The 22,103-nt window shown below is 38.4% G+C and overlaps 3 protein-coding genes and 1 long non-coding RNA gene across 6 annotated transcripts; 3 read left to right on the top strand and 1 right to left on the bottom strand.

The window, feature by feature from the left end:
* The first annotated feature begins 4,171 nt into the window (after positions 1–4,171).
* LOC137934737 (FCS-Like Zinc finger 8) lies at positions 4,172–6,917 on the top strand. 3 transcript variants are annotated; one of them, XM_068779251.1, is made up of 4 exons: positions 4,172–4,577; positions 4,777–4,921; positions 5,290–6,144; positions 6,438–6,917. In XM_068779251.1, the coding sequence occupies exons 3-4, from the start codon at positions 5,333–5,335 to the stop codon at positions 6,571–6,573; spliced, it is 948 nt and encodes a 315-aa protein (XP_068635352.1). In that variant the 5' UTR covers positions 4,172–4,577; positions 4,777–4,921; positions 5,290–5,332; the 3' UTR covers positions 6,574–6,917. The 3 variants fall into 3 exon arrangements, with proteins under 3 accessions (XP_068635352.1, XP_068635353.1, XP_068635351.1); XM_068779252.1 differs by having other exon boundaries at positions 4,172–4,409; XM_068779250.1 differs by having other exon boundaries at positions 4,172–4,921.
* Positions 6,918–12,936: 6,019 nt separating this feature from the next.
* LOC137935189 (uncharacterized) lies at positions 12,937–13,771 on the top strand. The gene has a single exon (XM_068779880.1). The coding sequence runs from the start codon at positions 13,261–13,263 to the stop codon at positions 13,630–13,632; it is 372 nt and encodes a 123-aa protein (XP_068635981.1). The 5' UTR covers positions 12,937–13,260; the 3' UTR covers positions 13,633–13,771.
* A 2,303-nt stretch (positions 13,772–16,074) lies between these two features.
* On the top strand, positions 16,075–17,965 carry LOC137934869 (uncharacterized). The gene is made up of 3 exons (XM_068779425.1): positions 16,075–16,960; positions 17,075–17,224; positions 17,434–17,965. Exons 1-3 carry the CDS (start codon positions 16,379–16,381, stop codon positions 17,725–17,727), a joined length of 1,026 nt encoding a protein of 341 aa, XP_068635526.1. The 5' UTR covers positions 16,075–16,378; the 3' UTR covers positions 17,728–17,965.
* Positions 17,966–18,426: 461 nt separating this feature from the next.
* Positions 18,427–20,901, bottom strand: LOC137935018 (uncharacterized). Its single transcript, XR_011109223.1, has 2 exons — positions 19,052–20,901; positions 18,427–18,944 (listed from the first exon to the last, which is right to left on the bottom strand). It is a non-coding gene; the product is annotated as an uncharacterized lncRNA (long non-coding RNA).
* Positions 20,902–22,103: the final 1,202 nt, after the last annotated feature.

Raw genomic sequence — 22,103 nt, forward strand, 5'->3', positions numbered from 1 at the left:
TTAGTGATGTCCTACAGCCCAATAGAAGCTAGACACGTGTGCGACTGAAAGAGACGTCTTTCAAACCTCACAATGTAGAGAGCGTTTAGAACAAGTAGCCTAAGGAAGAAGAAATCAGAATTGTGGGTTCCATTCCTTAGCAAATGACCTTTTAACACGTGGTAGTTATTCTAATTTCTCGAAAAGAGTTAATATCATTAAAAATAATATTAATTATAATTAATAAAATTATTTTATTTATCCGTTTTGAATAAGCCTGAACGTGAAGGAAAGCATTAATAGGAATAATCTTTAGGATATTTTGAAAAAGCCGAGATTGGATCAAATAAGGGTTAAAAAGAGATTTGATGAAACTGATGGGAAGAACCCATTTCTAAACTTCACAATTTAAAGTAGAAAAGACAGAAAGAGAAAAAAGAGTTGTGATGAAACCGATTGAGGAACTCATTCTTCATTCTTCACCTTCTCCATGAGATGGGTTCCATTGCTTTTGTCAACTTTTCCCTAGTAATTTGATGTGCAAGACAAAAAACAGACAATGGGGGCAGTATCAATCCCCTCTATGGGCAAAGCATCTTTCTCCCTCAGAGTTGAAAGGGGCATATGATTTTGATACAAAAGACAAAATGTAAGTGTCCCAAGGGTGCTATTACATTAGTACCAATATTGTCACATTGCCTAACCAATTAACATAACATGGTTGTGTGATTCACTCCTCCTCGATCGACTTGGATTTGCCTCTGTTTGTCCGTCTGTCTGTGTTCTTGACTCTCCTGAAGTCTAGTTTTTAAAAAAAAAAAAATATAAAGAAATTAAGGTTGTAATTCTATGAAATTTTTATTGTGTCAAAGTGGGAATTTTCTTTCCATTCTTGTTGGTCTAAAAGCAGGGTAGAAATCTCACTAAGTTGGAGAACCTCTTCAGCTTTTGACAAGTGAGAGAGTTTACACTAATGGGGTCACATTCTCTTTTGTCCATTGCTCAAAGACCATCAATCAATTCAAGGGTCTCCTAAGAGGACAAAGATGTTTGGATTAAAGAATCATATCATATCATATCATGTCATGTCACCATTTCATGTAACAATTTTACTTCTTTTTTTTAATTATTTTAATACAATTTTTTTTAAGCATGAGAGGATCAAAATTCAAGTTGGTTTTCAAGATTTGTTATTTTCTGGCATTTCAAATGGAATCGGGAACTCATTTGACTCCAAAGAAGGTAGTTAGTGGGAGAGCCAATGAGAGGAAAGCCCTTTCCTGACCGAATTCGGCCGTCGTGGGTGGAGTCCTTTCAAATCTTTTAACCGGGTCCCACTGCCCAAACCATCATCAATACGGACGTGGATTGCTTGCAGCCATCAAAGAAGGTGGGCCCTATGTGGGGTACACGTCCATGTGAATTATTAGATGGAAGTGATTAAAAGGCCCTGCTCACTCATTGCCGGTGGTCTATTCAGTGCACAAACCTTAGAAGAAATGAAGATCAAACAGGTGTGGGTCCCTACCCTTCTCCATGTTGGTCTGCTTGTCATGGGCCCACAGGCTCAAAATTCTTGGGCAGCAGAAGTTGACTACCGCTCCTGGTTATAATTATTACCTTTATTAATTTAAAAATAAAATTTAATCATACAAAATATAGCTATTATCTTTTTCCACAATTATAATTTTTTTTATAATATCTCAAAATAAAAACCTTTTTTAATAAAAAACCCGTAAAAAATAAATAAATTTGTAAGTGTAATTTATATTTTAAAGATTAAAAATATAATTTTAGTAGGAAACAAATTTATCCACTATATAAAGTAAAAAATTTTAATTATAATCATAAAAATTATTAAAATTAAAATAAATACACAAAATATACAAAATAAAAAATATGAGCATTATCTTTTTAATTTTATTATACAATTCTTCTCCTTTGATTAGAGTGTCAATAATGAAGATGAGGTCATGACATGATGAGAATCCAAAAGCAAAACCACTAATTCAAAGTATCAATTTTCCTGTGGGTCCAATGTGTTCACATTATGAGGTTCCTAACATTTGACCCCTTGACCATGGTTAGGCCTTTCTTATTTATCCTAAGGTTGAAGCACTCCAAGGCATAAAAGACCACTTTTGGACTAATTCAACATGGGAACAAATTGCATTAAAAAGAAAACCCATTTTCTACTTTCTTAATTAAAATGGATTAACCCATAATTAAGCTAATACAAGCTCCATCAATTATAAAACCGGAAGAGAACGAGATAAGAGTTCTTCCGACTTTAAAATTTCTAGACCCGACTACAAAGCGATCGAAGATATCCAATCTTGGATACACTAAGATGTTAGGAAAAGTAGTCAATCTCCATCTCCTTAGGGATATGATTTTGATTAAGTGAGGAGTTGGGAGTATGATGCTTTGAATGTGTTCATTGGTTTTGGCTACTCTTTAGTGCTTTTGTATAGAAAAGGTTAAACCGGTTAAATATTTTTGTCAAAAGCTTGCCTTGAGAGTCCTAGTGTTTTCATGCATAAAGTTCATAAAAGTTGAATTCATTCAGCTTGTTGGACACATTTGTACAAAAAAATTCTATTATTTACATTTTATGTTAAGCAAAAAAGAACTTAGTTCTAAGTAGATTACAAAAAAATAAATAAAATTGATCTACGTACAGAAAGATATGACTCATTCACCATCTTCATATGATTGATAACTGACAGCGGCTAGTTAATACACCCAAAAAACCGATCTGTTAAGTGTAAAAAACTATTGCATACAAGAGTGGACAGAACCACTTTGACAATAACAACCGACTCGTTACTTATTAGTAACAAGGTCCATGGGACATGTTTCCCCAAGAGCCTAAACTCATGTTTTTTAGTTATTTAATTAGATAATGATGAAAAACGTCATCAACCCTAAGTGGGGTCGGTAGATTAGATTCATGATAATAAATATTACTTTAATTATTAAATAATATAAATATATATTAACTATGGCCCACATAATAACTCCCAATGCCTACACTACTCAATTAAAGGCATCATCAGACCTTTTCTTGCTCTCTCCTTGCCATTATTATTGAAAAATATATTTTATTTTATTTTATTTAAAAAAAAATTATTTAATTGGGCTGTCGCCAAGAAGGGTGGCAGTTGTTGCCTTTACTGAACACAGGACTGTTTTTGTTATTTTCACCACTGCGAGTTCATTCGATGCGGAATAAACTGTGGGCCCACAGTATAAGGCTACCACGTGAGTTAGTACGAGACTTCGACGGTCTGATGGTCCGAGACGTGGTCGCAATCTGAAACGGAAGTGCATGCGAGAACGGTCGAGAAAAGTAATTATTTATTATGCGTCATTGGGATCGCAAAACCCGCATTTACGGACCCTGTTGAGCGGTGGGCCCAATTCATTTGTTATATTGCCTTCTCGGAATTGGGCCGGTAAAATTTGATAAATTACGGGATGAACCTAAGGGGAACTCTAAAAAACCGCCTGGGATAAGAGTTTTAAACAGTGCCCTTTTGGTAATTTGAGTTTTGTGGCAGTGGCATTTTTGTGATTTGAGTGTGGTAAGAGGACAAATTTAGATGATGAAAAAATAAAGACGACGCTCGCAGTAAAGAAATCTTTTAGGAGACTGGAGCGAGGTGGGGCCCAGTCAAGCTTTACAGTGGAGTTAGTGTTGCTGACGTGGCCGTGGGGCCTCGGGAGGTTGTCCCTGTTGCGTGGCTGGGTGCTTCTGTTTGCCACCATCATCATGGCCTGAGCCGACTTCAGCCGGAGAAGATATGGACCATTAATTGCATGGACCGGGTTCATGTGGGTCTGATCATCTTTTCGAGTCACGACCCGTCCCCTACTAATAACGATATGATTCGTACCAACTAGCTCGAACCCGTTCAAATTTTTGGGAGCCCGAATGGGTGACGAATCATCTCTAGAGTCCTATTCCCTGAACTGGAGCCAAGCCAAGCCAAGAGAGAGCAGAGGAGCTCTTAAGCCGGACTTATCTGTAAATGGTAAAAAAGGATACGGACACGGAAGTAAAAACAAGGGCCCAGACTAGGGACAAGGGAGTGGGGGAGAAAAAAATGAAGGTAGGGTGTCGTCACCCTTGCGAGAGAGTGTTTATATTCGTTCTCAGTGTCTGCATGCCCCAACCCAGTCACAGGAAACTTGAAAAAGAGAGGGAGAAGAGAGAGAGAGAGAGCGCCAAAAGGGGTAAGCGTTGGAGTCTCTTTCTGCTGGAAAAACAGGAGAGAGAAAATGTACCATTTACAGCAAATGGTGGTTTCCTGATTCCCATGCAACTTCTTTAAAATAGCAGCTCCTCACGCCAGGAGCTGTGCCTGCTAATCCATGGCGATTGTGCAGGGCTGAGAGCATAAAGGAGAAAAAGCCGTAGCAGAGGGGTGAGTGAGAAATGGAAAAGAAAAACAGACCCAGTTTTTTTTGTTTTGTTTTTATGTTGATGAATGGGGGAAATTTCAGTGTCTGGTGTTGATGGGGGGTTGTTTTCGATGATCAGAAAGATGTACCTCGAAAGAAAAAAGGCGTAGAAGAGAGAGAAGAGAGCAGAGGTTAATTGCCTTTTTTTTTTTTTTTCGTTTGATTTTTCTGGTTTAGTTGCGAAAAAAAAAAATGAAGATCTTTCGGGTGAGGGCCTCGATTGCATGCTGGTATTGATGGGCATGAGATTTTTCTCTGTTTCCGGCTTTTGGGCTGATTTTCTTGCGGCGAAGAGACTAAAAATCCCGTCTTTGTGATCTTCAAAACCAGAGTGAAGGAGAAGGACCAGCTTAACAGGAAACACCGAAGAAAAGTAGTAGGTTAGATAAGAAGGAGATTTTGATTTCTTGATGACTCTTCTATCTCTGTGTTTGGCTGTGATCAGCAACTGATACCGTATCCCGTCTCATCTAAGGTTGGTTCTCCAGATTTTTGTTACATTCTATTTCCATGAATTGCTTCTTCGTCACTGATATTGCCTTCCTTATTCATCTCGACGGTTCCGCATGTATTTAGCTCTTCTTCCGGACGTGTTTCATTAGTTTTATGTACATTAAATTCGCCACAATGATCTTGGACGGGATTATGTCTTCGTGTGATGTCTTACTGCATTCGCTTCACATGGCAATTTTATTCCCTGAATGTTTCCTTTTCTGCTTTCAGCTCTGTTTTCTCATTTAGCTTCACCAATTTTTTGTTTCTGATCACTTGATCTTGACGCTTGTACTGATCCCTCGACGGAATTAAGCTCAGATTATTGATGGCATACATGTTTCTTGGCAGATTGATTGAATCTTGAATCCCCCCAGGCAGCTGTCTTCAAGCTATGCTCAGGAAGAGATCAACAAGAGCTGTGAGCAGCAAGCAAGGACTAATGGCTGATCTTGGTTCCGGTTCTCTCTCATCCCCCACCGATAAATACACAAGACCCACTTCGTCTTTCTTCAATTCGCCCAGACTTTTTACTGGTTTTTCTTCGAAAGGGTTCTTAGACTCTGAGTCCGTGATGAGCCCCACTTCCATTCTCGACAGTAAACCCTTCTCTGCTATCGGAAACCCCTTCTGGTACGATAAAACCCCAAAACCTGCCGAAAGCCAGATGGAGAACAGAAACCCATACGCGAAGATTGAGCCTGGAGGCGTCGGATTGGGAATTATCGAAGCCTTGGATGAATCCCACGACAAGAAATTCTCCAAACATGACCGTAGAATGGTCTTGTTTGGCTCTCAGCTCAAGATACAGATTCCTGCAGTCTCCCCAACTGGGTCTCTGGAATCACCGAGCGACTTTGGGATCAAAACTCGTAATTCTCTGTCGAGTTCTTTCTCCCCTCGTTTCTCTCCGTCTTCAGGCCAGAAAACTCCAACTGGGTCTGGTCACGGAGTGCTGAGTTCGCCACGAATATTCACTGGAAGTCTCTCCGTTAGCGAGATGGAGCTGTCGGAGGATTATACTTGTGTTATCTCCCACGGGCCCAATCCCAAGACTATTCATATATTCGATAACTGCATTGTGGAGACTTGTGTGGGATGTCGCAACTCACAGATTGAGAAATGTTACCCTTCCGACAGTTTCCTGAGCTGCTGCTATGCCTGTAAGAAGAATCTCGGAGATGGGAAGGACATTTACATGTACAGGTTAGTGTCATTTTTCCTTCTTCCAGTATAAACTTCTGTTTGTTTTTCTTTACTGATTGAATTTTTACTCGATACATATCTGCTCCTGAATTCTTTATCTTCTCAATTGTACGAAGATCAAATTCCAGTCTAGCTTGTCATATCTATTACAATCTTGAATCACTGGAACTGTCCTGCTTTTTCTGGGTCCATCTGAATGATTCTTAAGCATCTACAGAAAAATAACCAGTCGCTGCAAATTCAAATATATTATTTTTTTTTTTGTCAGAACCTGAGTTTTTTTATTCATTCAGGGGTGAAAAAGCATTCTGCAGCCGCGAGTGCCGCTACCAAGAGATGTTGTTCGAGGAGGACATGGAGAAATCTGGAGCAGATCCATCTGTGACCCAGTTTGATGATCTCTTTGACATACTTGGGACTTGTTCTTGATGAAGCATTTTTGGAAGAAACTTCACAGGCAAAAATAATACATTGGTATAAATGCTACAAGATTGCAGGCTTCATTTCAAAGACAGACCATGAGAATTCCCATATAAATATAAATCAGAGAGCATTTTTCCCTTTTTTCTGTTTTTCCATCTTTCTAGCTGCAGAGGAGAGAGAGAGAGAGAGAGAGAGAGGAGAGTGGATGGATTCTTGTAGAGAAGTGATTCTGAATCAGGGATGACTGAAGGATTGCTTTTGGGTTTATTCCCAGTTTTTGGTAGAGGGAGATGTATAAAACTTTGGGTTATATTTTTATAATCTAATGTCATGTCTCTCATGTATGCAAATGGCTCAATCTCCAAAGCTAAATTTCTTTGATGGTTTTCTGTTCCAGTTTTCTGTATGGAGAAATAAACAGTTTAATGGCGCTTTTGAAGAGAAGATTGTCAGGGCTCCCCTGGGGTGGGACCCAATAGGGACTGTGACACACGCGCGAGATGGGACCCTTTGAGGATGTTGGAGTGTTTTTTTCTTTTTTTGTTATTCCTCTCCTGGGTCAAATATATGGGCACCCACTAAGGTTTGATGGGGATTGAATTGATGATCAACTCCCAGAAAGGGGCCATCATGGGCTTCTTCAATTTATCATGGGCCTGTTGATGTTTTACAAGTCTCCTTCATAGTAGGCGCGTACACATGCCAAGTTTGTATTTAACGATGGCAACAGATTAAGTTGGAAAAACCTGACCGTGTTCCCCTAAATTGATGCTCCTCCCTGCCCCTACCATATTAGGGTGGGTACCCGACGTTAGGCCAAATTGTATCAAAGTCATCTCATAATGGGGTATCATGGGAGGAGACACAATGACAAGAGGAGGGGGGGGGTCACCCTTTCTTTATCCTATTGGCTGACCTTGTCTTCCTCCCCTCCAAAACTTGAAATCTAATAGGGTTTTGGACCAACATCTTATTCACCTTGTGGGGGTGGGATAACATACCGGTCCTTGAAGTGGGGTGGATTATCGGCTACTCCATTGTCAAAGCTTGTTGGATTTTTCTTCAAGTATCTATGAGTTCACATGGATTAATGAGTACAAATATATTGAGTTTATTAATTGGAAAAAAAAATTCTTCAAATTGTTTAGTCATTGGACCCATCTGCACATGGTATCAGAGAATATTAGTTGAGAAACAGCCTTTCTTAAGTTAGCTAGTTATTTTGGGATAAACATTGGATCAACTTCATATGGTATAACAAACATATTACATCTTGATGAGCAAAAATGACCAAAAACAGATTCAAACGGAAATGGGCAGAAAGCAATGATCTCTTCTTCTTCTGTTTTACGCTAACAAAGTTTACTTGTCACTCCCTGCTTTGTTTCTACTGCTTGCTTGCATTTTCGACACTATGTTATTCTGATTCTCTGCTTTCTTGGGATACGTATTTCTTAGAAATCTTCAAATAAAATTTTATTAGCACCTTACAAGGAAATTATATAGAAAATTTTTAAAAATTTCAAAGAAAACTAAATTAACCTATTAGGGCTTTTTTAAAGGGAATTAAATAGAAATTTTAATTTTTAACAAAAAAAAATTATATTACAAATTTATCTATTTATAATTAGAAAAAAGGGACATTTTATGTAGTTTTAGGCTAATTTCAAGTCATAAAATAATTATTAATGAGATAAAGTACTTTTGGCTTTAAAAATAATTGAGAATTATATTGATAGAAGGAACAAGTGGAAATTGAAAATCCATTCCTTCAGTTTTTGCAGGGTGAAAGTACATTCCATATCCACTAACACATTTTGAATTAGTTTCTCAAGGGGATTTCACTTACCATCAAACTAACAAGCCCTAGAATTCTGATTAAAGAGAGCTCCAACCTCATCCTATCAATTCAAAAATAGACCTACTTTGAACTTGGAAAATGCCATCTCAAAAGCACATAAGACGAACTGGTGACATGTCACATGTGCAGGTGACTAGGTGTCCATTAGGTAGGCCCCCACCACGTGTCATACGTCCTCATTATAGGCCGAACCATCTATGTACAACTTTGATGTCATCTTCTCGAACTTCTTCTTCCCCTTCAACATTTTGGACTTATTAGTCACATGAGGAGGATATGTCTTGATTTATCTCATATAACATTATAATTATTCCTATTTATTCTACTATAATTATTTTTTTATATATGCAATTACCAAAATGGAATGTGATTTCGAGCGAAAAAATCACGCTCGAAAATTCTTCGATCATTTAAACAAAGAATCGGGATTTGTCCATTCTGATGTAAGAGATTAATCTAACTAACTATAAATAGGGGGAAAATAATTAAAAATCGACCGATTAAAATAAATATCATATTTTTCTTATATTAAACAAATTTAAAAATATTTATTTAATTTTTTAAATCTCTTTCTCACTTGCAAGACCCACCCCATGTAATGAGGGTCATTCATTCATTGTCCAAACTTATTATTTTGGTATATGGATAAGGTTGAGAAGAAGATATAGGGTAGGTGCCCACTCTCCATGAATGTAGAAGAGCTGCCCAAATGATTCAACCTCATTGTTTAAGGCTTGAAGGGGTTGTATGCAAGAGGGGTGGGGGGTCTTTAAAATAAACTCCTTAGAAGATTAGGATGATGGAAAGGAAAGAAAACCAAGAATCTAAGTCTTGGAAGTGGCAAATGATTGAAGGAGAGGGCAGAAGCATGTGGTGAGCATGTGAAGTGCATTAAATAGAAATGCCACTTATTGCCTAACCATGTGAGAAATCATTGATGCTAAGATAAAAACCCATCTATGATACATAAGAGTATCATTAATTTTATTAATCATTTGACCATTTCTTTGATACATGGCTTACTCTGGTTACAGCCAATGGCTCATATGTGGTGAAGCCAAAAATTCCCTGAAAGTAAAAGTGAAAGTGAAAGTGAATAAGCCTGGTTCACACTAGTTGTAGTGAGATGCGAACACAAAATTAGTTACATTAATTGAGGAATTATCGATTATACTGTGAATAAATAATTAGTGCTGGTTTAATTTTAATTCATTTTTTAATTCTTAAAGTCTCAATATTGATATAAATTCTAATTTTTTTTCCAAATTTTCTTTATAAATAATTGGAATTTGATCTTCAAGTACTAATTTTTTGCTAATTTTTATATTTGTATCAAATTCATAATTTAAGTAATCACAATCTAATTTTAATTAAAAAAAAAAGTCCCAATCAGACCCTTGGTAGCCACTAGGGTTATTTGCACTCTAAAGGAGACAAGAACATTGGCTCATAGGCATACAGTTCTCTCTCCTTAAAGGTGAAGGGTCCCACTTGAGAAGGCAATGTCTAGGGCAGGCCCCCCAACATGCCCAGACTTTGTGGAGATGGTAGGGCGAGTAGGCCTTCACATGGAGGTCAGAGTAGGGACACATGCCCTTGGACTTGTTCAAGGCTGGGGACTAGGGGCTTCACATACATCAACATCACCTGTCTTAGTGCTTATCAAAGAAAAACCATCACCTGTCTAGGTGGGCCCTGGTTAATTGATGCTTGCTGCTGGCTCCTTGGAAAAATTAATAATTAATAATTTTTATTAAACTTTTATGAGATGTTAAGCTAAGAATACGAATAAAATCCTATTTTTTCATTTTTAAATAATAAAAAAAGACAAATAAAAATAAAGATGCATTTACATGATAAATAGTTCATGAAAAATCTTGTTATAAATTACTCACATTAAGAATGAAATAAAATTTGAATAATTTATCAAAAATTATAAATTTGAGTTAGTTAATTTTTTTTAGTAATTTTAAGCCTTTTCTTTCATTGAATGTCTGTTAAAATTCGTTCGATTTTTTTGTATTTAAAAATAATTTTTAAAAAAAATTGTTTGTTTGATGGTCGAATTTTACAAGAAAATGAGTTTCCTATTAAAAATATTTTTTTAAAAAAATTATTTGTTTGATGGTCGAATTTTACAAGAAAATGAGTTTCCTATTACTTCAATCCACGACTCATTATTTGAATAAACGCCCATTATGTATATTTTTTTAATGCAGACGACGACATGAACCTCATCCTCTATGTATCCAATAATTACATTGTTTAATTATATTAAAAGCACTATTATGTGTTATTAAAATAATGATGCATTAACACAGGCAAAGAAAAAATCTTCTTTTTTTAATGATATTTAATGAATGAACAAATACACTTGAAGAAAAAAGAGCATTAAACAAATCTTTATTTGAAAATCTGTACAATTCTTAATTGATAATTTATTCCGAGGATGGTGATAGCATCAAATCATCTCTTGGATTATTCCCTCTAAATTGTGATTTTGTTTTGAATGCATTTAGTGAGATTGTGAGTATTATTATTCGCGATCGATTAATAATAACTTCTGCTTTAATTTTTGTTTAGGTTGTTTTTATTTATTTATTATGATTTAGATAAAATTTATCTTGTTTTTAAATAATTTTTTTTATCAAAGAGTAGGGCAAAAAAATAAATAAATAAATAAAAATTTATTTTAAAATAGCCAATTAAACAAATTATATTCAAATTGATCATTAATTAAGAGTTGTAAGGATAAGGATGATAATGGTAACTATTTTGCTTATAAAACATGAACAAGGAGAAGTGAAATTTTCATTTTTATTTGGATTTCAATTGCTATTCTATTAAACAATAGATTAATAAGATTAATAGTTAAAAAAAGGAATCAATGTCATTGATAGTCTGATGCATCAACCACAATTCTTTGTATCCACTTTAGGAAGTTGATAGGACATTTTTAAGAATATAAGATGACTCAATGTCCCATTACCAATTTTATTACTCATACTTTTAAATGTTAATTGTCATGCCTTAGATTTTTATTCCCATCAAAACATATTTTCTAATATGTTCATATATACCATTGTTGTGAGAATTGGATGGAAATCGAACCCTTTTGCGGTTCTCACATAAAGAAACGGTTTTATTTACGTAAAAAAGATAGTATTAACCAACCAAAGATTGATTCATGTCCGACTTCAACTAAATAATATATATACGAAAAATAAGAAAGTGGGCTAGTTAGACCAGTTCCAACCAATGGTTGAATTCGGTCTAACCCGTTTGATGGCCGGTTCAGTTTTAGTAACATTAGTTAATACTTGATTAATTACTTTATTTCATACATTATATGTAGTTTAAATGCATAGATAGTTAGTAATATCCCTCCAATAGTGCTTACAAACCAATCAAATTTGCTAGGTTTTTCCATGTCAATAAATTACTTGACCTAACTTTTAAGTAAGATATAAGGAAAAAAATTAATGATATTTAATAATTTTAATTATTTTTTTTATTAGGTATGTAAACCCTAAGCACTAAATCCAAGAACCCAGAGTCCCACAAGAAAAAGTGTCAAATTCAAGTAACCAGACAAAAAATTTGATGGAACCACTCCACTTGATTTGTTGTTGAAAAAAAGCTTCAAATGACTCTATTTTGCCACAGTTCATCAACTACTAGAAAGTTAATTGGGGAGGAAGTAAACAATGCCTACCTACAACAAATAAAGAAATCCAAAAGAACTTTTAAAAGGCCATGCTGAATTATTGGAGGAAACCTATGACTACTTGCAGCCATGTTTGTGCTTGGCTAACATTTTTACTCTAAGAAGAACACAGAACAGTGAGGGAATAGCCAGATCTTTCAAGTGAATTTGTACTATTTTTTTTTTTTTTCCTACTTGACCAGCCCAGTTCTTTACAGTTTACAGTTCACACCAGCTTAATTGACTTATAAAAACCCAGCAGTTTGGGAAGACAAAGTAAAGAGGCAGATGGAAGTCCTCAGATTGAGTTGCAGTTTAACACTAAGATTAGGTAGAATTGATCAGGTTGGACGACTTGAACTATATACTCTCTTACAGTTGATCTAACCTTAGTGAAGAAACTAATTATAAATTAGATTCTCACAAGCTTCATCAACAGGCAAGACATTAAATGTTTAGATGCTAAACACCACCAAACTGGTCTCCTATTGGTTTGGATTTTAAACCTGTTTGAAGTTTCAGGAATGAATGATGAAACAAACCCTGACCAGGGAGGAGTGAAGCCAAGCTATGAAGATGAGTGGCTGAGGGAGAGCCAGAAGCTTAGGCAGGCGATGACAACAGAAAGTAACTACCAAACAACAATCAACAAAGACTGCCCAAAAAGGGACAAAGCATGAGAAATGATAGATTAGGGTTGGAGAATCCAATTCCCAGACCTCCCATGTAGTTTTAAATGCTGGAACATGACACTTCCAACCACATTGTCTCATTTTCCAAACCCATTTGCCCTTGGAACATGCAAGAAATTAAGGCAGATTTCCCTCTTATAACTACCCTCTTTCTCTCTCTTCACTGTGTCTCTAGATCTCTCCCTCTTTCTTCCCCTACCATAGAAACTCCCACATAAAACCCCAAGACACTGCCTCTCCTCCACACCCCACAAAACCAAGACAGGAAGACCCTCCACTACCCAGTTCCTCTATCACCATGATTCAACAGCAATCAAGAGAAGGATTTTGTTTCACTTTTAGATAACCTGCCAATAATTTGCTCTGGTCTTTCATTGGAAGAAAATTAAGTCCGTCTCCAGGAGGAGGAGGAGGAGGAAGAAGAAGAAGAAGCAATGGAAATTGAGTCAGCTAAGTGCGAGTGTTGTGGTCTGAGAGAGGATTGCACCCAGGATTACATAAGCGATGTGAAAGCCAAATTCGAAGGGAAATGGCTATGTGGACTTTGTGCAGAGGCAGTGAGAGACGAGGTGAGCAGAGGAGGGAGAAGAGTTTACGGGATGGAGGAGGCTGTCAAAGCCCATATGTCCTTCTGTAGGAAGTTCAAATCGAATCCGGCCGTCAGGGTGGCCGATGGGATGAGGCAAATGTTGAGGAGAAGATCTGGGGATTTGTCCTCCTCGGCTGCTTCGTCGTCTGCCAAGAAGTACATGAGATCTGCGAGCACTTCACAAGTGGGAGATGACTCCTCGGTGACGCTTTTCTGATTATGGGGGATGAAAGTTCATGATCTTCAATAAGAATCTCAGCTTTCCGCTCTGGTTGCTCTCTCTGTTTCATTTCTTTCTTGTTCTTTGTATAGAGAATGTGAATTCCAATGGAGGGCTGAGCTTTTATCCCAGTTTTGATTAATTTTTGCAGGGTATCTCCTTCATACACTCCTCTACAGAGAAGCCTTCAGAAATTATCTCTATGAACCAGAACCATGCTAAAAATCGCTAATAACATTTCCCAACGGCAAATAAGTTTCAGTTTTTCTTGTTCTGGTTTTGAGTTTCTTTGTTTTTTCTGTGCTTAATTAGGTCAGTTGATTGATTCCATTGCCTGAAACTGAAGGTCATTTTTTAGCTTTTCCGACACATCCATTAAAAAGAAAAGTTGATGAAATTTCTTTCTTTTTCTGTTTTCTTTGCCCTTTTTTTTTTTTTTTTTCTTTTTCTGCTTAAGGCAGTTGGCAGATTTACCAGTTTTCAGAACTCCACTGCATGGATCTTTTTTATTTCATTTCTATGAAATCATTTTTTTTCTAATTGCTTATAAAGTTAATCCTCATCAAAGCTACCGTTTCTTTTCTTTTATATCCAATCTTGGAAGATTTTTGAGCTAAACATCACTCCACTGCCATTGTTTATTTCAAAAGCTTAAAGAAAAAGCCATCGCTGCAACTATGAAAAGATTGATCTTGGCCCAAACATTTCTGTGTGCAAATCTTACTGTCCTGTCTTATCAGGATTGAGCCATTATGAACATGGGTCCCATCCCGTTAGACCAAATCATCATACTCTGCTGAGAGGAGTGGAGGGATGCCCATTGGGATAGGGCGCCCGGTCCTTGAAATGGTTCACCTCTTTCCACCCATTTAACTGGACAACCTCTCTTTCAGTATGACCTCACTCTTCTCTGTTTGAAGAGCCACGTTAAGGATTTACATGAATTAGTGCAATGAAAAATGTACTTTTTCAGTATAGATTTGACAAGCAAAAAGCTGAAGCACTTCCATTAAAAAAGACTCGACTGCTTAATGCTTGAGCTTTCATTAATTGATATAATGGGAAAATAATGATCTTGTCCACCATAATAAGAGGGAGAGAGAAAGAGAGAGCACTTTCTTTCTTTTCATGTCGTAAAGCTGTTTTCTGGGAAACAGATTAAAGAAATAACCAGTGAGGATCGGTGCAGTTGGGGAGATCTTTGGTAGGTTTTGACAACAAATAGTTGAATCTATTCTCAATCTATTTCCACTGATAATGCAACGGTTGACTTATCATCGTCGAGATTTGAGTCAGCTTTAATCAGATTCTCGGCGGTTCTTCTCAGAACGATCTTGTACTGAGGAACTCCGAGAAATCGAGCACTGATTGAGAGAATAAGAACACGCCTCCCCAATACCCACCTTAGCTGTTGTTACTCTCCATAACAGAATAAAAAATTGAACCAGGTTCATTTTAATCTGTTCAAGTCAATTCTCACCATGCCAGCACCTCTATACCCATTTTCTATGTTTAAACTTATAAAAAGATTCTCAATCTTCATTGTTTGATCTTCGGGTATGAAAAACATTGTGTTTGAATCATAATACCCTTCAAAATTTAGAATTACAAACCTATTGCTCCAGTAATTAAACTACAAGAAAGAGAAGCAAAAAGCAAATTATTATGTGATTTCGGTGACTTCGGTCCCAAGTGCCCAACTCCCAACATTTAATTCGATTGAGCCTTTCCCTGTCCGATGGTTCAAGTGAGAAAGCAAATCTGAGGAAAGGCGAAGAAAACGAAGACGAAGAGAAGAGATTTGCAGTCAAAGTTTACCCACCAAACGAGCTATCAAATCTTGGTTGGAGTGATATCGAGGACGTGCTGCATTATTTGGGGTTGGATTAAGACCAGTCTTGTGTGATTGAACACCCAGTTCACTCTACGTGGATTCAGAAAACCTTACCTGGTTATGCCCTTAGACACCGAGCACCGACCATTTTCATGAACACCGACAACGGCGATCCTCAAACGGTTAAACTGGCTATCAAGATAAGACACCTGGAGGAGCCATGGAAACTATGTAGCTGTCGTTTTAGCAGGGTGAAGTGACCCAAATTGTGGGGAATCATGTTCTTCATATCCGGGAGAATATCACTTTGACTGGCTCAGACATGTCACTTGAGATGTATTTCATTATCTCAACGTGTCGTGAGTTGGGTTCCCGGTTTGATCACAACTGGGGTTGTTTGTTTGATCCAATTGGAATAAAAAAAAAAAGTTGAATTTGACACTTTGCTCATCTCTCTTTGCCCATCTGAAACCTCTTCCAACAAAATCGGAAGAGATGTTTGGCAATCGACCAGGATAATCGTAATACGAATTTGAATTTAGATACAACTGAAACATAAATGAGAGAAAGAGAAGCAGAAACACGACGGAAATTAAATACCAGAGTTGGCTACAATCACCGTCCTATTCAATACGGCTGTTCCTACTTAGTGCCTTGAAACCGTATTTCTAATAGAAATACGTTTCCAGTATTTTCTGGAAAAAGGCACTAACAGGGCATTAGGTGTTTAGTGATTTTCTGAGCGATTAATGACTCTAATGGCCAATCGCCGACGGTAACATGGGCCTTTTAGCTTTCTTCGACCGTTTCCGATTTGAATTTCAAACTCCGTTCATTTAAGATAAACGAATACGGCAGAATGAGAAGAAGAAGAACTCTGCATTGCCATCCTTTTCCGCGAAGTCCTCAATGGGAACGGATCGTCAGGAAACTCACGACAGCAGCTGCTACTTTCCGGGATGTCGTAAGGACATGAATTGCCATTGCGAGATCTGCCTTGCAAGCATAGAGGCCACCCTAGATCTCAAGTGTTCCGGGGCACAAAAGGTTTCTAGGGCGAAAGTCTTGCAGTCAAATGCAACGCCAGACAGAGCGACGATTTCCTCCGTCTCATGGGCTCCTTCAACGCCAGAGATACGTGCCAGGTCTGCGACGGAGTCTCCTCTACGATCCACTGCAAAATCGAAGAGGACCCCTGAAGAGAAGATTGAGAAGCAACAGAAACGGCAATGGATTATTCGATCAAATTACTGGAGAGGTTTGGTGTGTCTGAGCCTGATTTTAGTGGCGGAGTTTGGGTTTCGGAAGTTTGTTACTGGGGTTATTCGTCCGGTTTTGTCGCCTGAGATTGTCCAGACGGTGGGAGAGGACACTGCATTTGTCCCGAGTTTGGAAGGCCGTCTGGCATACCTGCAAACAAGGATTGAAGAAATTGTCCAGGTGAAGATATCGAACTGCTGCGTTGATGATTCCATGTGGGAACTTAATCAGGTAGTCTTCTAATCTTGAAGAATGTAGTTAAAAAAAAAAAATCCATTCTTGAAATCAATTTTATTTAGGGTTTTTGATAAGCGTAAGTGACGGCTAATTGGAAACACTTTCCAGGATGGTTATCTTCTTCACTCGCGTTGCACTCTGTACAGATCGAAAGCAGAGGAAGTAAGCATCTGGGGATGGCCACTCCAAACGGCAGGCTTGCTCGTCACCAGTTTCTCATCCCGATCTTTTACCATTATATGCGGCAGAATGACTGAGGTATTTACCTGGACCTTCGCTCGCTTCATCTGCCGGGATTTTTCACTAGATGAACTCTTGGTCAGAACTATGAACATCCAGTTCTGTTCTCTTCCAAAAAATCTGAGGACAAACAAAAAAAAGTTAAATCAATTGAAAGAAAGAAGTTTCAAACATCATTTATACTGCAATTACTGACCGAGTTTCCGTCATTTTGCATCTGTAATCAGTGGCCAGACGGCAACATTGGTTTTATAGTTCGCAATCTCAGCAGTTCATGGACGCAGAAGAAATGGAGACTGTCCCCTCTACAAATTGATCCCAACACTTGGATCCTCGAGTACAAGAAAGCTGCACTGTTGCAAAATCCAAGGCTGTTATCGATTGTCATTGACATTTTAACGAGTAAAAGGATGTGGAGGAAAATTATCAAGCAGGACTTCTGGCAGTGGACTGCTCTTACTTACCAGCAGTACTACAACAGCAAGGATGTTGCAGGAGAGAGCTTCAAACACCCAACGTAAGGAGCTGCGAGACCCATTCTGGGTCCATCAATTTTTCACTTTCACGGATTTTTGTATATATATGGAGCACATTTCAGGCTTTCAGAGGGTTTAGCAGCTGCTTTGCACCAAAGAAGGCCAGAACTCCTGAATGGATCACGAATTATGCAAATGAAAGGTTCTTCACCTTTAATCGATGTAATTCACCCAATTAACATATGAAAACGCAATTGTGTGTCATTCATTAGATAGCTCCAAGCCAGCAATTGCTTGATAAATTGGATGGGACACTTTCTTCCAAATTTGTACATGAAATGGATCAGCAAAATTTCATTTAATTCTTCTGATTTGTTGTTTCATTAAATGTTGATAAAAAAACTAGAATTCCCAGTCGGCAATTTCCATTTATAAGCTTGTAAAGGTTATAACCTCAAGCAGTTTATCGCAGAGAAGGATTGCTTGTAGCAGTTAAAACCTCATGCAGGTAACAAGACAAGGATTGTTGGAGTAAACTAGTTCAAGCTTTTGCTTGTGAAAAAAAAAAAAGTTACAGCAAATATTATATGATTGTCACCTTCCACCTCTCGACTGCCTGCAACAACTACAGAAAAGTGTTTTCCTCTGATGATCGTCTGAGAGATTGATTTAGAACATAAAAAGTTGCGGGAATGTGGCTCCAACTAGCCTCAAGTCTAGCAAAAATCAGTGCATCAAACAAAGTTTGAACAGTAAAACAGTATTTCAACATTTTCTGAGCTTTCTCAAGCAAATAAAGAGGCATGCAGATATTCCAACCAGAGCCTAGAGACTCAAAGGTAGCACAGTAGACAACATTCATATATGGTAATAAAAGATCCATATAATTCCGATCAAGCAACACCAACATCCAACATTAGCCATGCTACTTTTCAAGCAACACCTCCTAAGTTCTTCAACCCAGGTGACTTCTGCTATACACAACAAACAACACCAAGACCCAACATAAACGATGACAACACCCAAACTGAAATTTGAAGCCAACCCATTCTTAACTCTCCTATCACTTCAAACAAGCTAGTACTTTGAACAAACAGCATCCCTACATTACTTCTTACAAGCAAGAACGGGAGCAACACTAAGTTGCAGTGAGTGGAGGCTCCCCGCAAAAGTCACTGCAGACAGGCCATGTATCCGCTGATGAACACACCATGATCACAGAACAGCCGGCCTAATTTTATCATCCCCAAAACCACCCAAGACTGCAAACCACAAAAGATGAAACAGTAAGAAGCAACAATTAAAACTCGGATACAGCTATAAGTGCACAAAACACAATATAAAGTTGAAACAGGAAGAAAAGAGGTACCTTGTATCCAAGACATCTCCAGCACTACCCACAGACAGAAAGGTCCAAAACAAAACTAAACCACCAAACATCTCATAAAACCAGCTTAAAGAACAGACCCTTTTTATTTCGAGAGGTAACAGGCCTGCTCGAATCAGAAAATCCAACAAGCTACTCTACAGGACATATAGGAAGACACATGACCATAAAAAGGATTTCAATAGACAAAACTACACTGAGGAGAAGATACAGCTGCGATAGTTAACTAAAACACCATCAGAAACCAAAAAGGAAAACTGAGAACCAAGAAAAGAGCACTAATCCTAATCATGTTCCAACTTCTTCCTTTGAAAAAGCAGAAGAAGGGGACAGAGAACCAGATGCCCGTGCAGAGCATCTGGAGGGTCAGAAGATTAGCTTTGCAGATGGGAGCAGCATGAGAGAAAAAATCACTAAGTAGAACAAACTCGGCTCAGTTGAGCTTCGAGGCATAAAGAGAGGAAAGAGGGGAAAGAGATGAGAGATGTATAGCAAAAGCAGAAAGAGATACTTCCAAGACCTACCCTCGAATATACAAACTGTCCAAACTAAAGATTGGCATGAAATCCTGAGAAAAGAAAGTTGTTGAGACATTATCTACTACTAGACTGCGGCACCTAGATTAAAGAATCAGCTACTAGATGTATCAGTGTACCGGAACCGACTGCCAACCTTGTACCCAAATTAGTATGTGTTAGTGGGCATTGTAGATAAATCAAACTCTAAGACTTTTCATCATCCCTTAGATAGAGATGCTTGAAACATGAAGCCCACATCCGATTTGCAGCTTCCAAGTCAGATAGAAACAGCACCCTTTAAGCAGCGCTTCATCTCAGAAGCTACGTCCTGTCCCAAATGTATCCACAGAATAGATGTCAATCCAGCCTGCAGAATTCACTGCATGGTTTGATATCGCCGTCATACCCTACACAAAAAGTGCCTTGCCTACTGAAACCCCTAAACTTTAAAAAGTATCACTGCAGAGTAGTTATCCACTATCTCATATACAAGAGCTCTGAACATCCCACCTAGCATGAGGTTTATTTACAAGAATCCACCTTCCTCGAATCTATTCAATCATCGGAAATATCCAAATGAAGGATCCGACGCAGATTCTCGGTTGCAGATGCGGTGGTACTAAAGAAATCCCTTGCCGACGTAAGAGGCTCCCTGGTAGGAGAAGAAGGGGCAGATTTGGTGGTTGAGTAGATTTTGACGTCAAAAGCTGCGAAGGGGATTTCAAGAGAGATGCTTCGTTTCTGTCGAAGAGAAAACTTAGGCATGGGAAGAGAGCTCGGAGGAGGGGAGTTTGAATAAGCAGGGCCTGCCCACAGCTCAGAGTAAGAAAAATCTTCAGAGAAAGATTTGTTTCGGGCATTTGGGCTAGGAGATATGGGGATTGCACTGCTCCTGGTGTTTTTATGCTGTTCATCATTTTCAGGGGTAGAAAAACAAGTGGGCTCTGAAGAAGCGGAAAAAGAAACTGCGCGTTTCGTTTTAGGAGGGCTATCATATAATGAGAAGTTTAATGGGGAAGGCAGAATACCTGCTGATTGAAATGTTCTGCAATTGATATCTCTGAACTCTCTGGACGGCGAAGAACCAAATCTGTCGGAAAACTTAGACTTGCTTCTGCAGTAGTGCTGATTGCGATGAGAGAGAACAAGCGTCTCCATTTGATATAAGAGATACTCCCAAATGGAACAAAACCGCAAGTAATACGACCGAGTGATTTTCCCCACAAACGAAACCGGATTCTCCCACAGATTGAAGCAGGTATTTTCCTCCTCAGCAGATCTGGTAACGCTCATTTCCCCTCTCAGCCCCCCCTCCAGGCCTTTTGAACAAATCGTGGATCTCAAATGATTCAGAGTCCAAATTAAATATCCTGAGTGACTAGGATTGTCCATTTTTTGGAAATACCCCTGGTCATTGAACTATTAACATGGGTGTTCCTGTCTTTCCTAGACCGACAGGGACAAGTATTTGAACGCTGAAACGAACGCGGCCGGGCAAGCACAGTCCTTCTAGATGCCTCTTTAGGTAGATCGCGGGCTAATGAAGCTCTCCGTTGTACTCCATCTATGCGGTCCACGTGGCAAGTATTTGAAATGATTAGTAAAAACAGCTTTAATCCTAATAAGATGCTTTCTCAGTGCAAAAGGCGGGTCAATTTATGTTGATTAACACTGAAGCAATTATTTAAAATGTTTACGATGGATTACAGTTGTCTCCATCAAGCGTCCAAAAGCTCCTTTCTCTGACCACAATTTCATTATTAAATCATATCTCGTTATAATAAAAAATATATAATAAGATTAAAATATCAATATAGTCAATTAAATAACCGAACCACCCCGACCCGATATCCCCCATATCTTCATCCGAATAATTTAGTCGGATCACACATAGGGCCCAGCATAAGGGCATTCCAGTAAATCAATCTACCCCTTTTTTGTAGAAGATATTGGACCCGTGAGAGTCGTGCCCGTTAGAGTACGTTTCACGCATCGAGATTCGAGTCCGAAGATAAAAAGTTGTTGGAGGAAGCACGAGGGAAGCGACAAAAAACGCGGTAACCGGCAGCACGTCTTTGACTGAAGAGACGTTACTCGTCAACTTACCGGCACAAGCCGGCCTACGCTGTCGACCTCTGACCATACTTGCACACCTTGAGCGCTCGATGTTCGAAGAAATGCTTATTCGGAAGAAGCCTGCCTTCTTTTGTAGTCCTTACCATGCCCATGCCTAACTTTACAGCTTTAGTTGCTACTAGGCCCATATCGGCAATGATGGAAACGTGTTTCTCTCACTACGATTTCTTGGCCAAAGGCTTTCGAGAGCCACTTCATGAGACACTCAGAAAGCCCAATGCAAGTGCTAGCTTCTCACTGTGCAGGAGAACAACGTCCTTCTTCTCTTTCTCGTTTAAATCAACCAACACATTGCAGGTATCAGAGGAATAACCTGCAACCTTCAATACTCACCATCTTATCCAGTCTGTAGTAAATTTTATTGGATTTTAGGTAATCCA

Source organism: Aristolochia californica, unplaced genomic scaffold (assembly GCF_029961685.1).
Source record: "Aristolochia californica isolate CCGP_79_NKW_82.1479 unplaced genomic scaffold, dmAriCali1.0.hap1 SCAF_6, whole genome shotgun sequence".
In the NCBI taxonomy this organism is placed as follows: domain Eukaryota; kingdom Viridiplantae; phylum Streptophyta; class Magnoliopsida; order Piperales; family Aristolochiaceae; genus Aristolochia; species Aristolochia californica.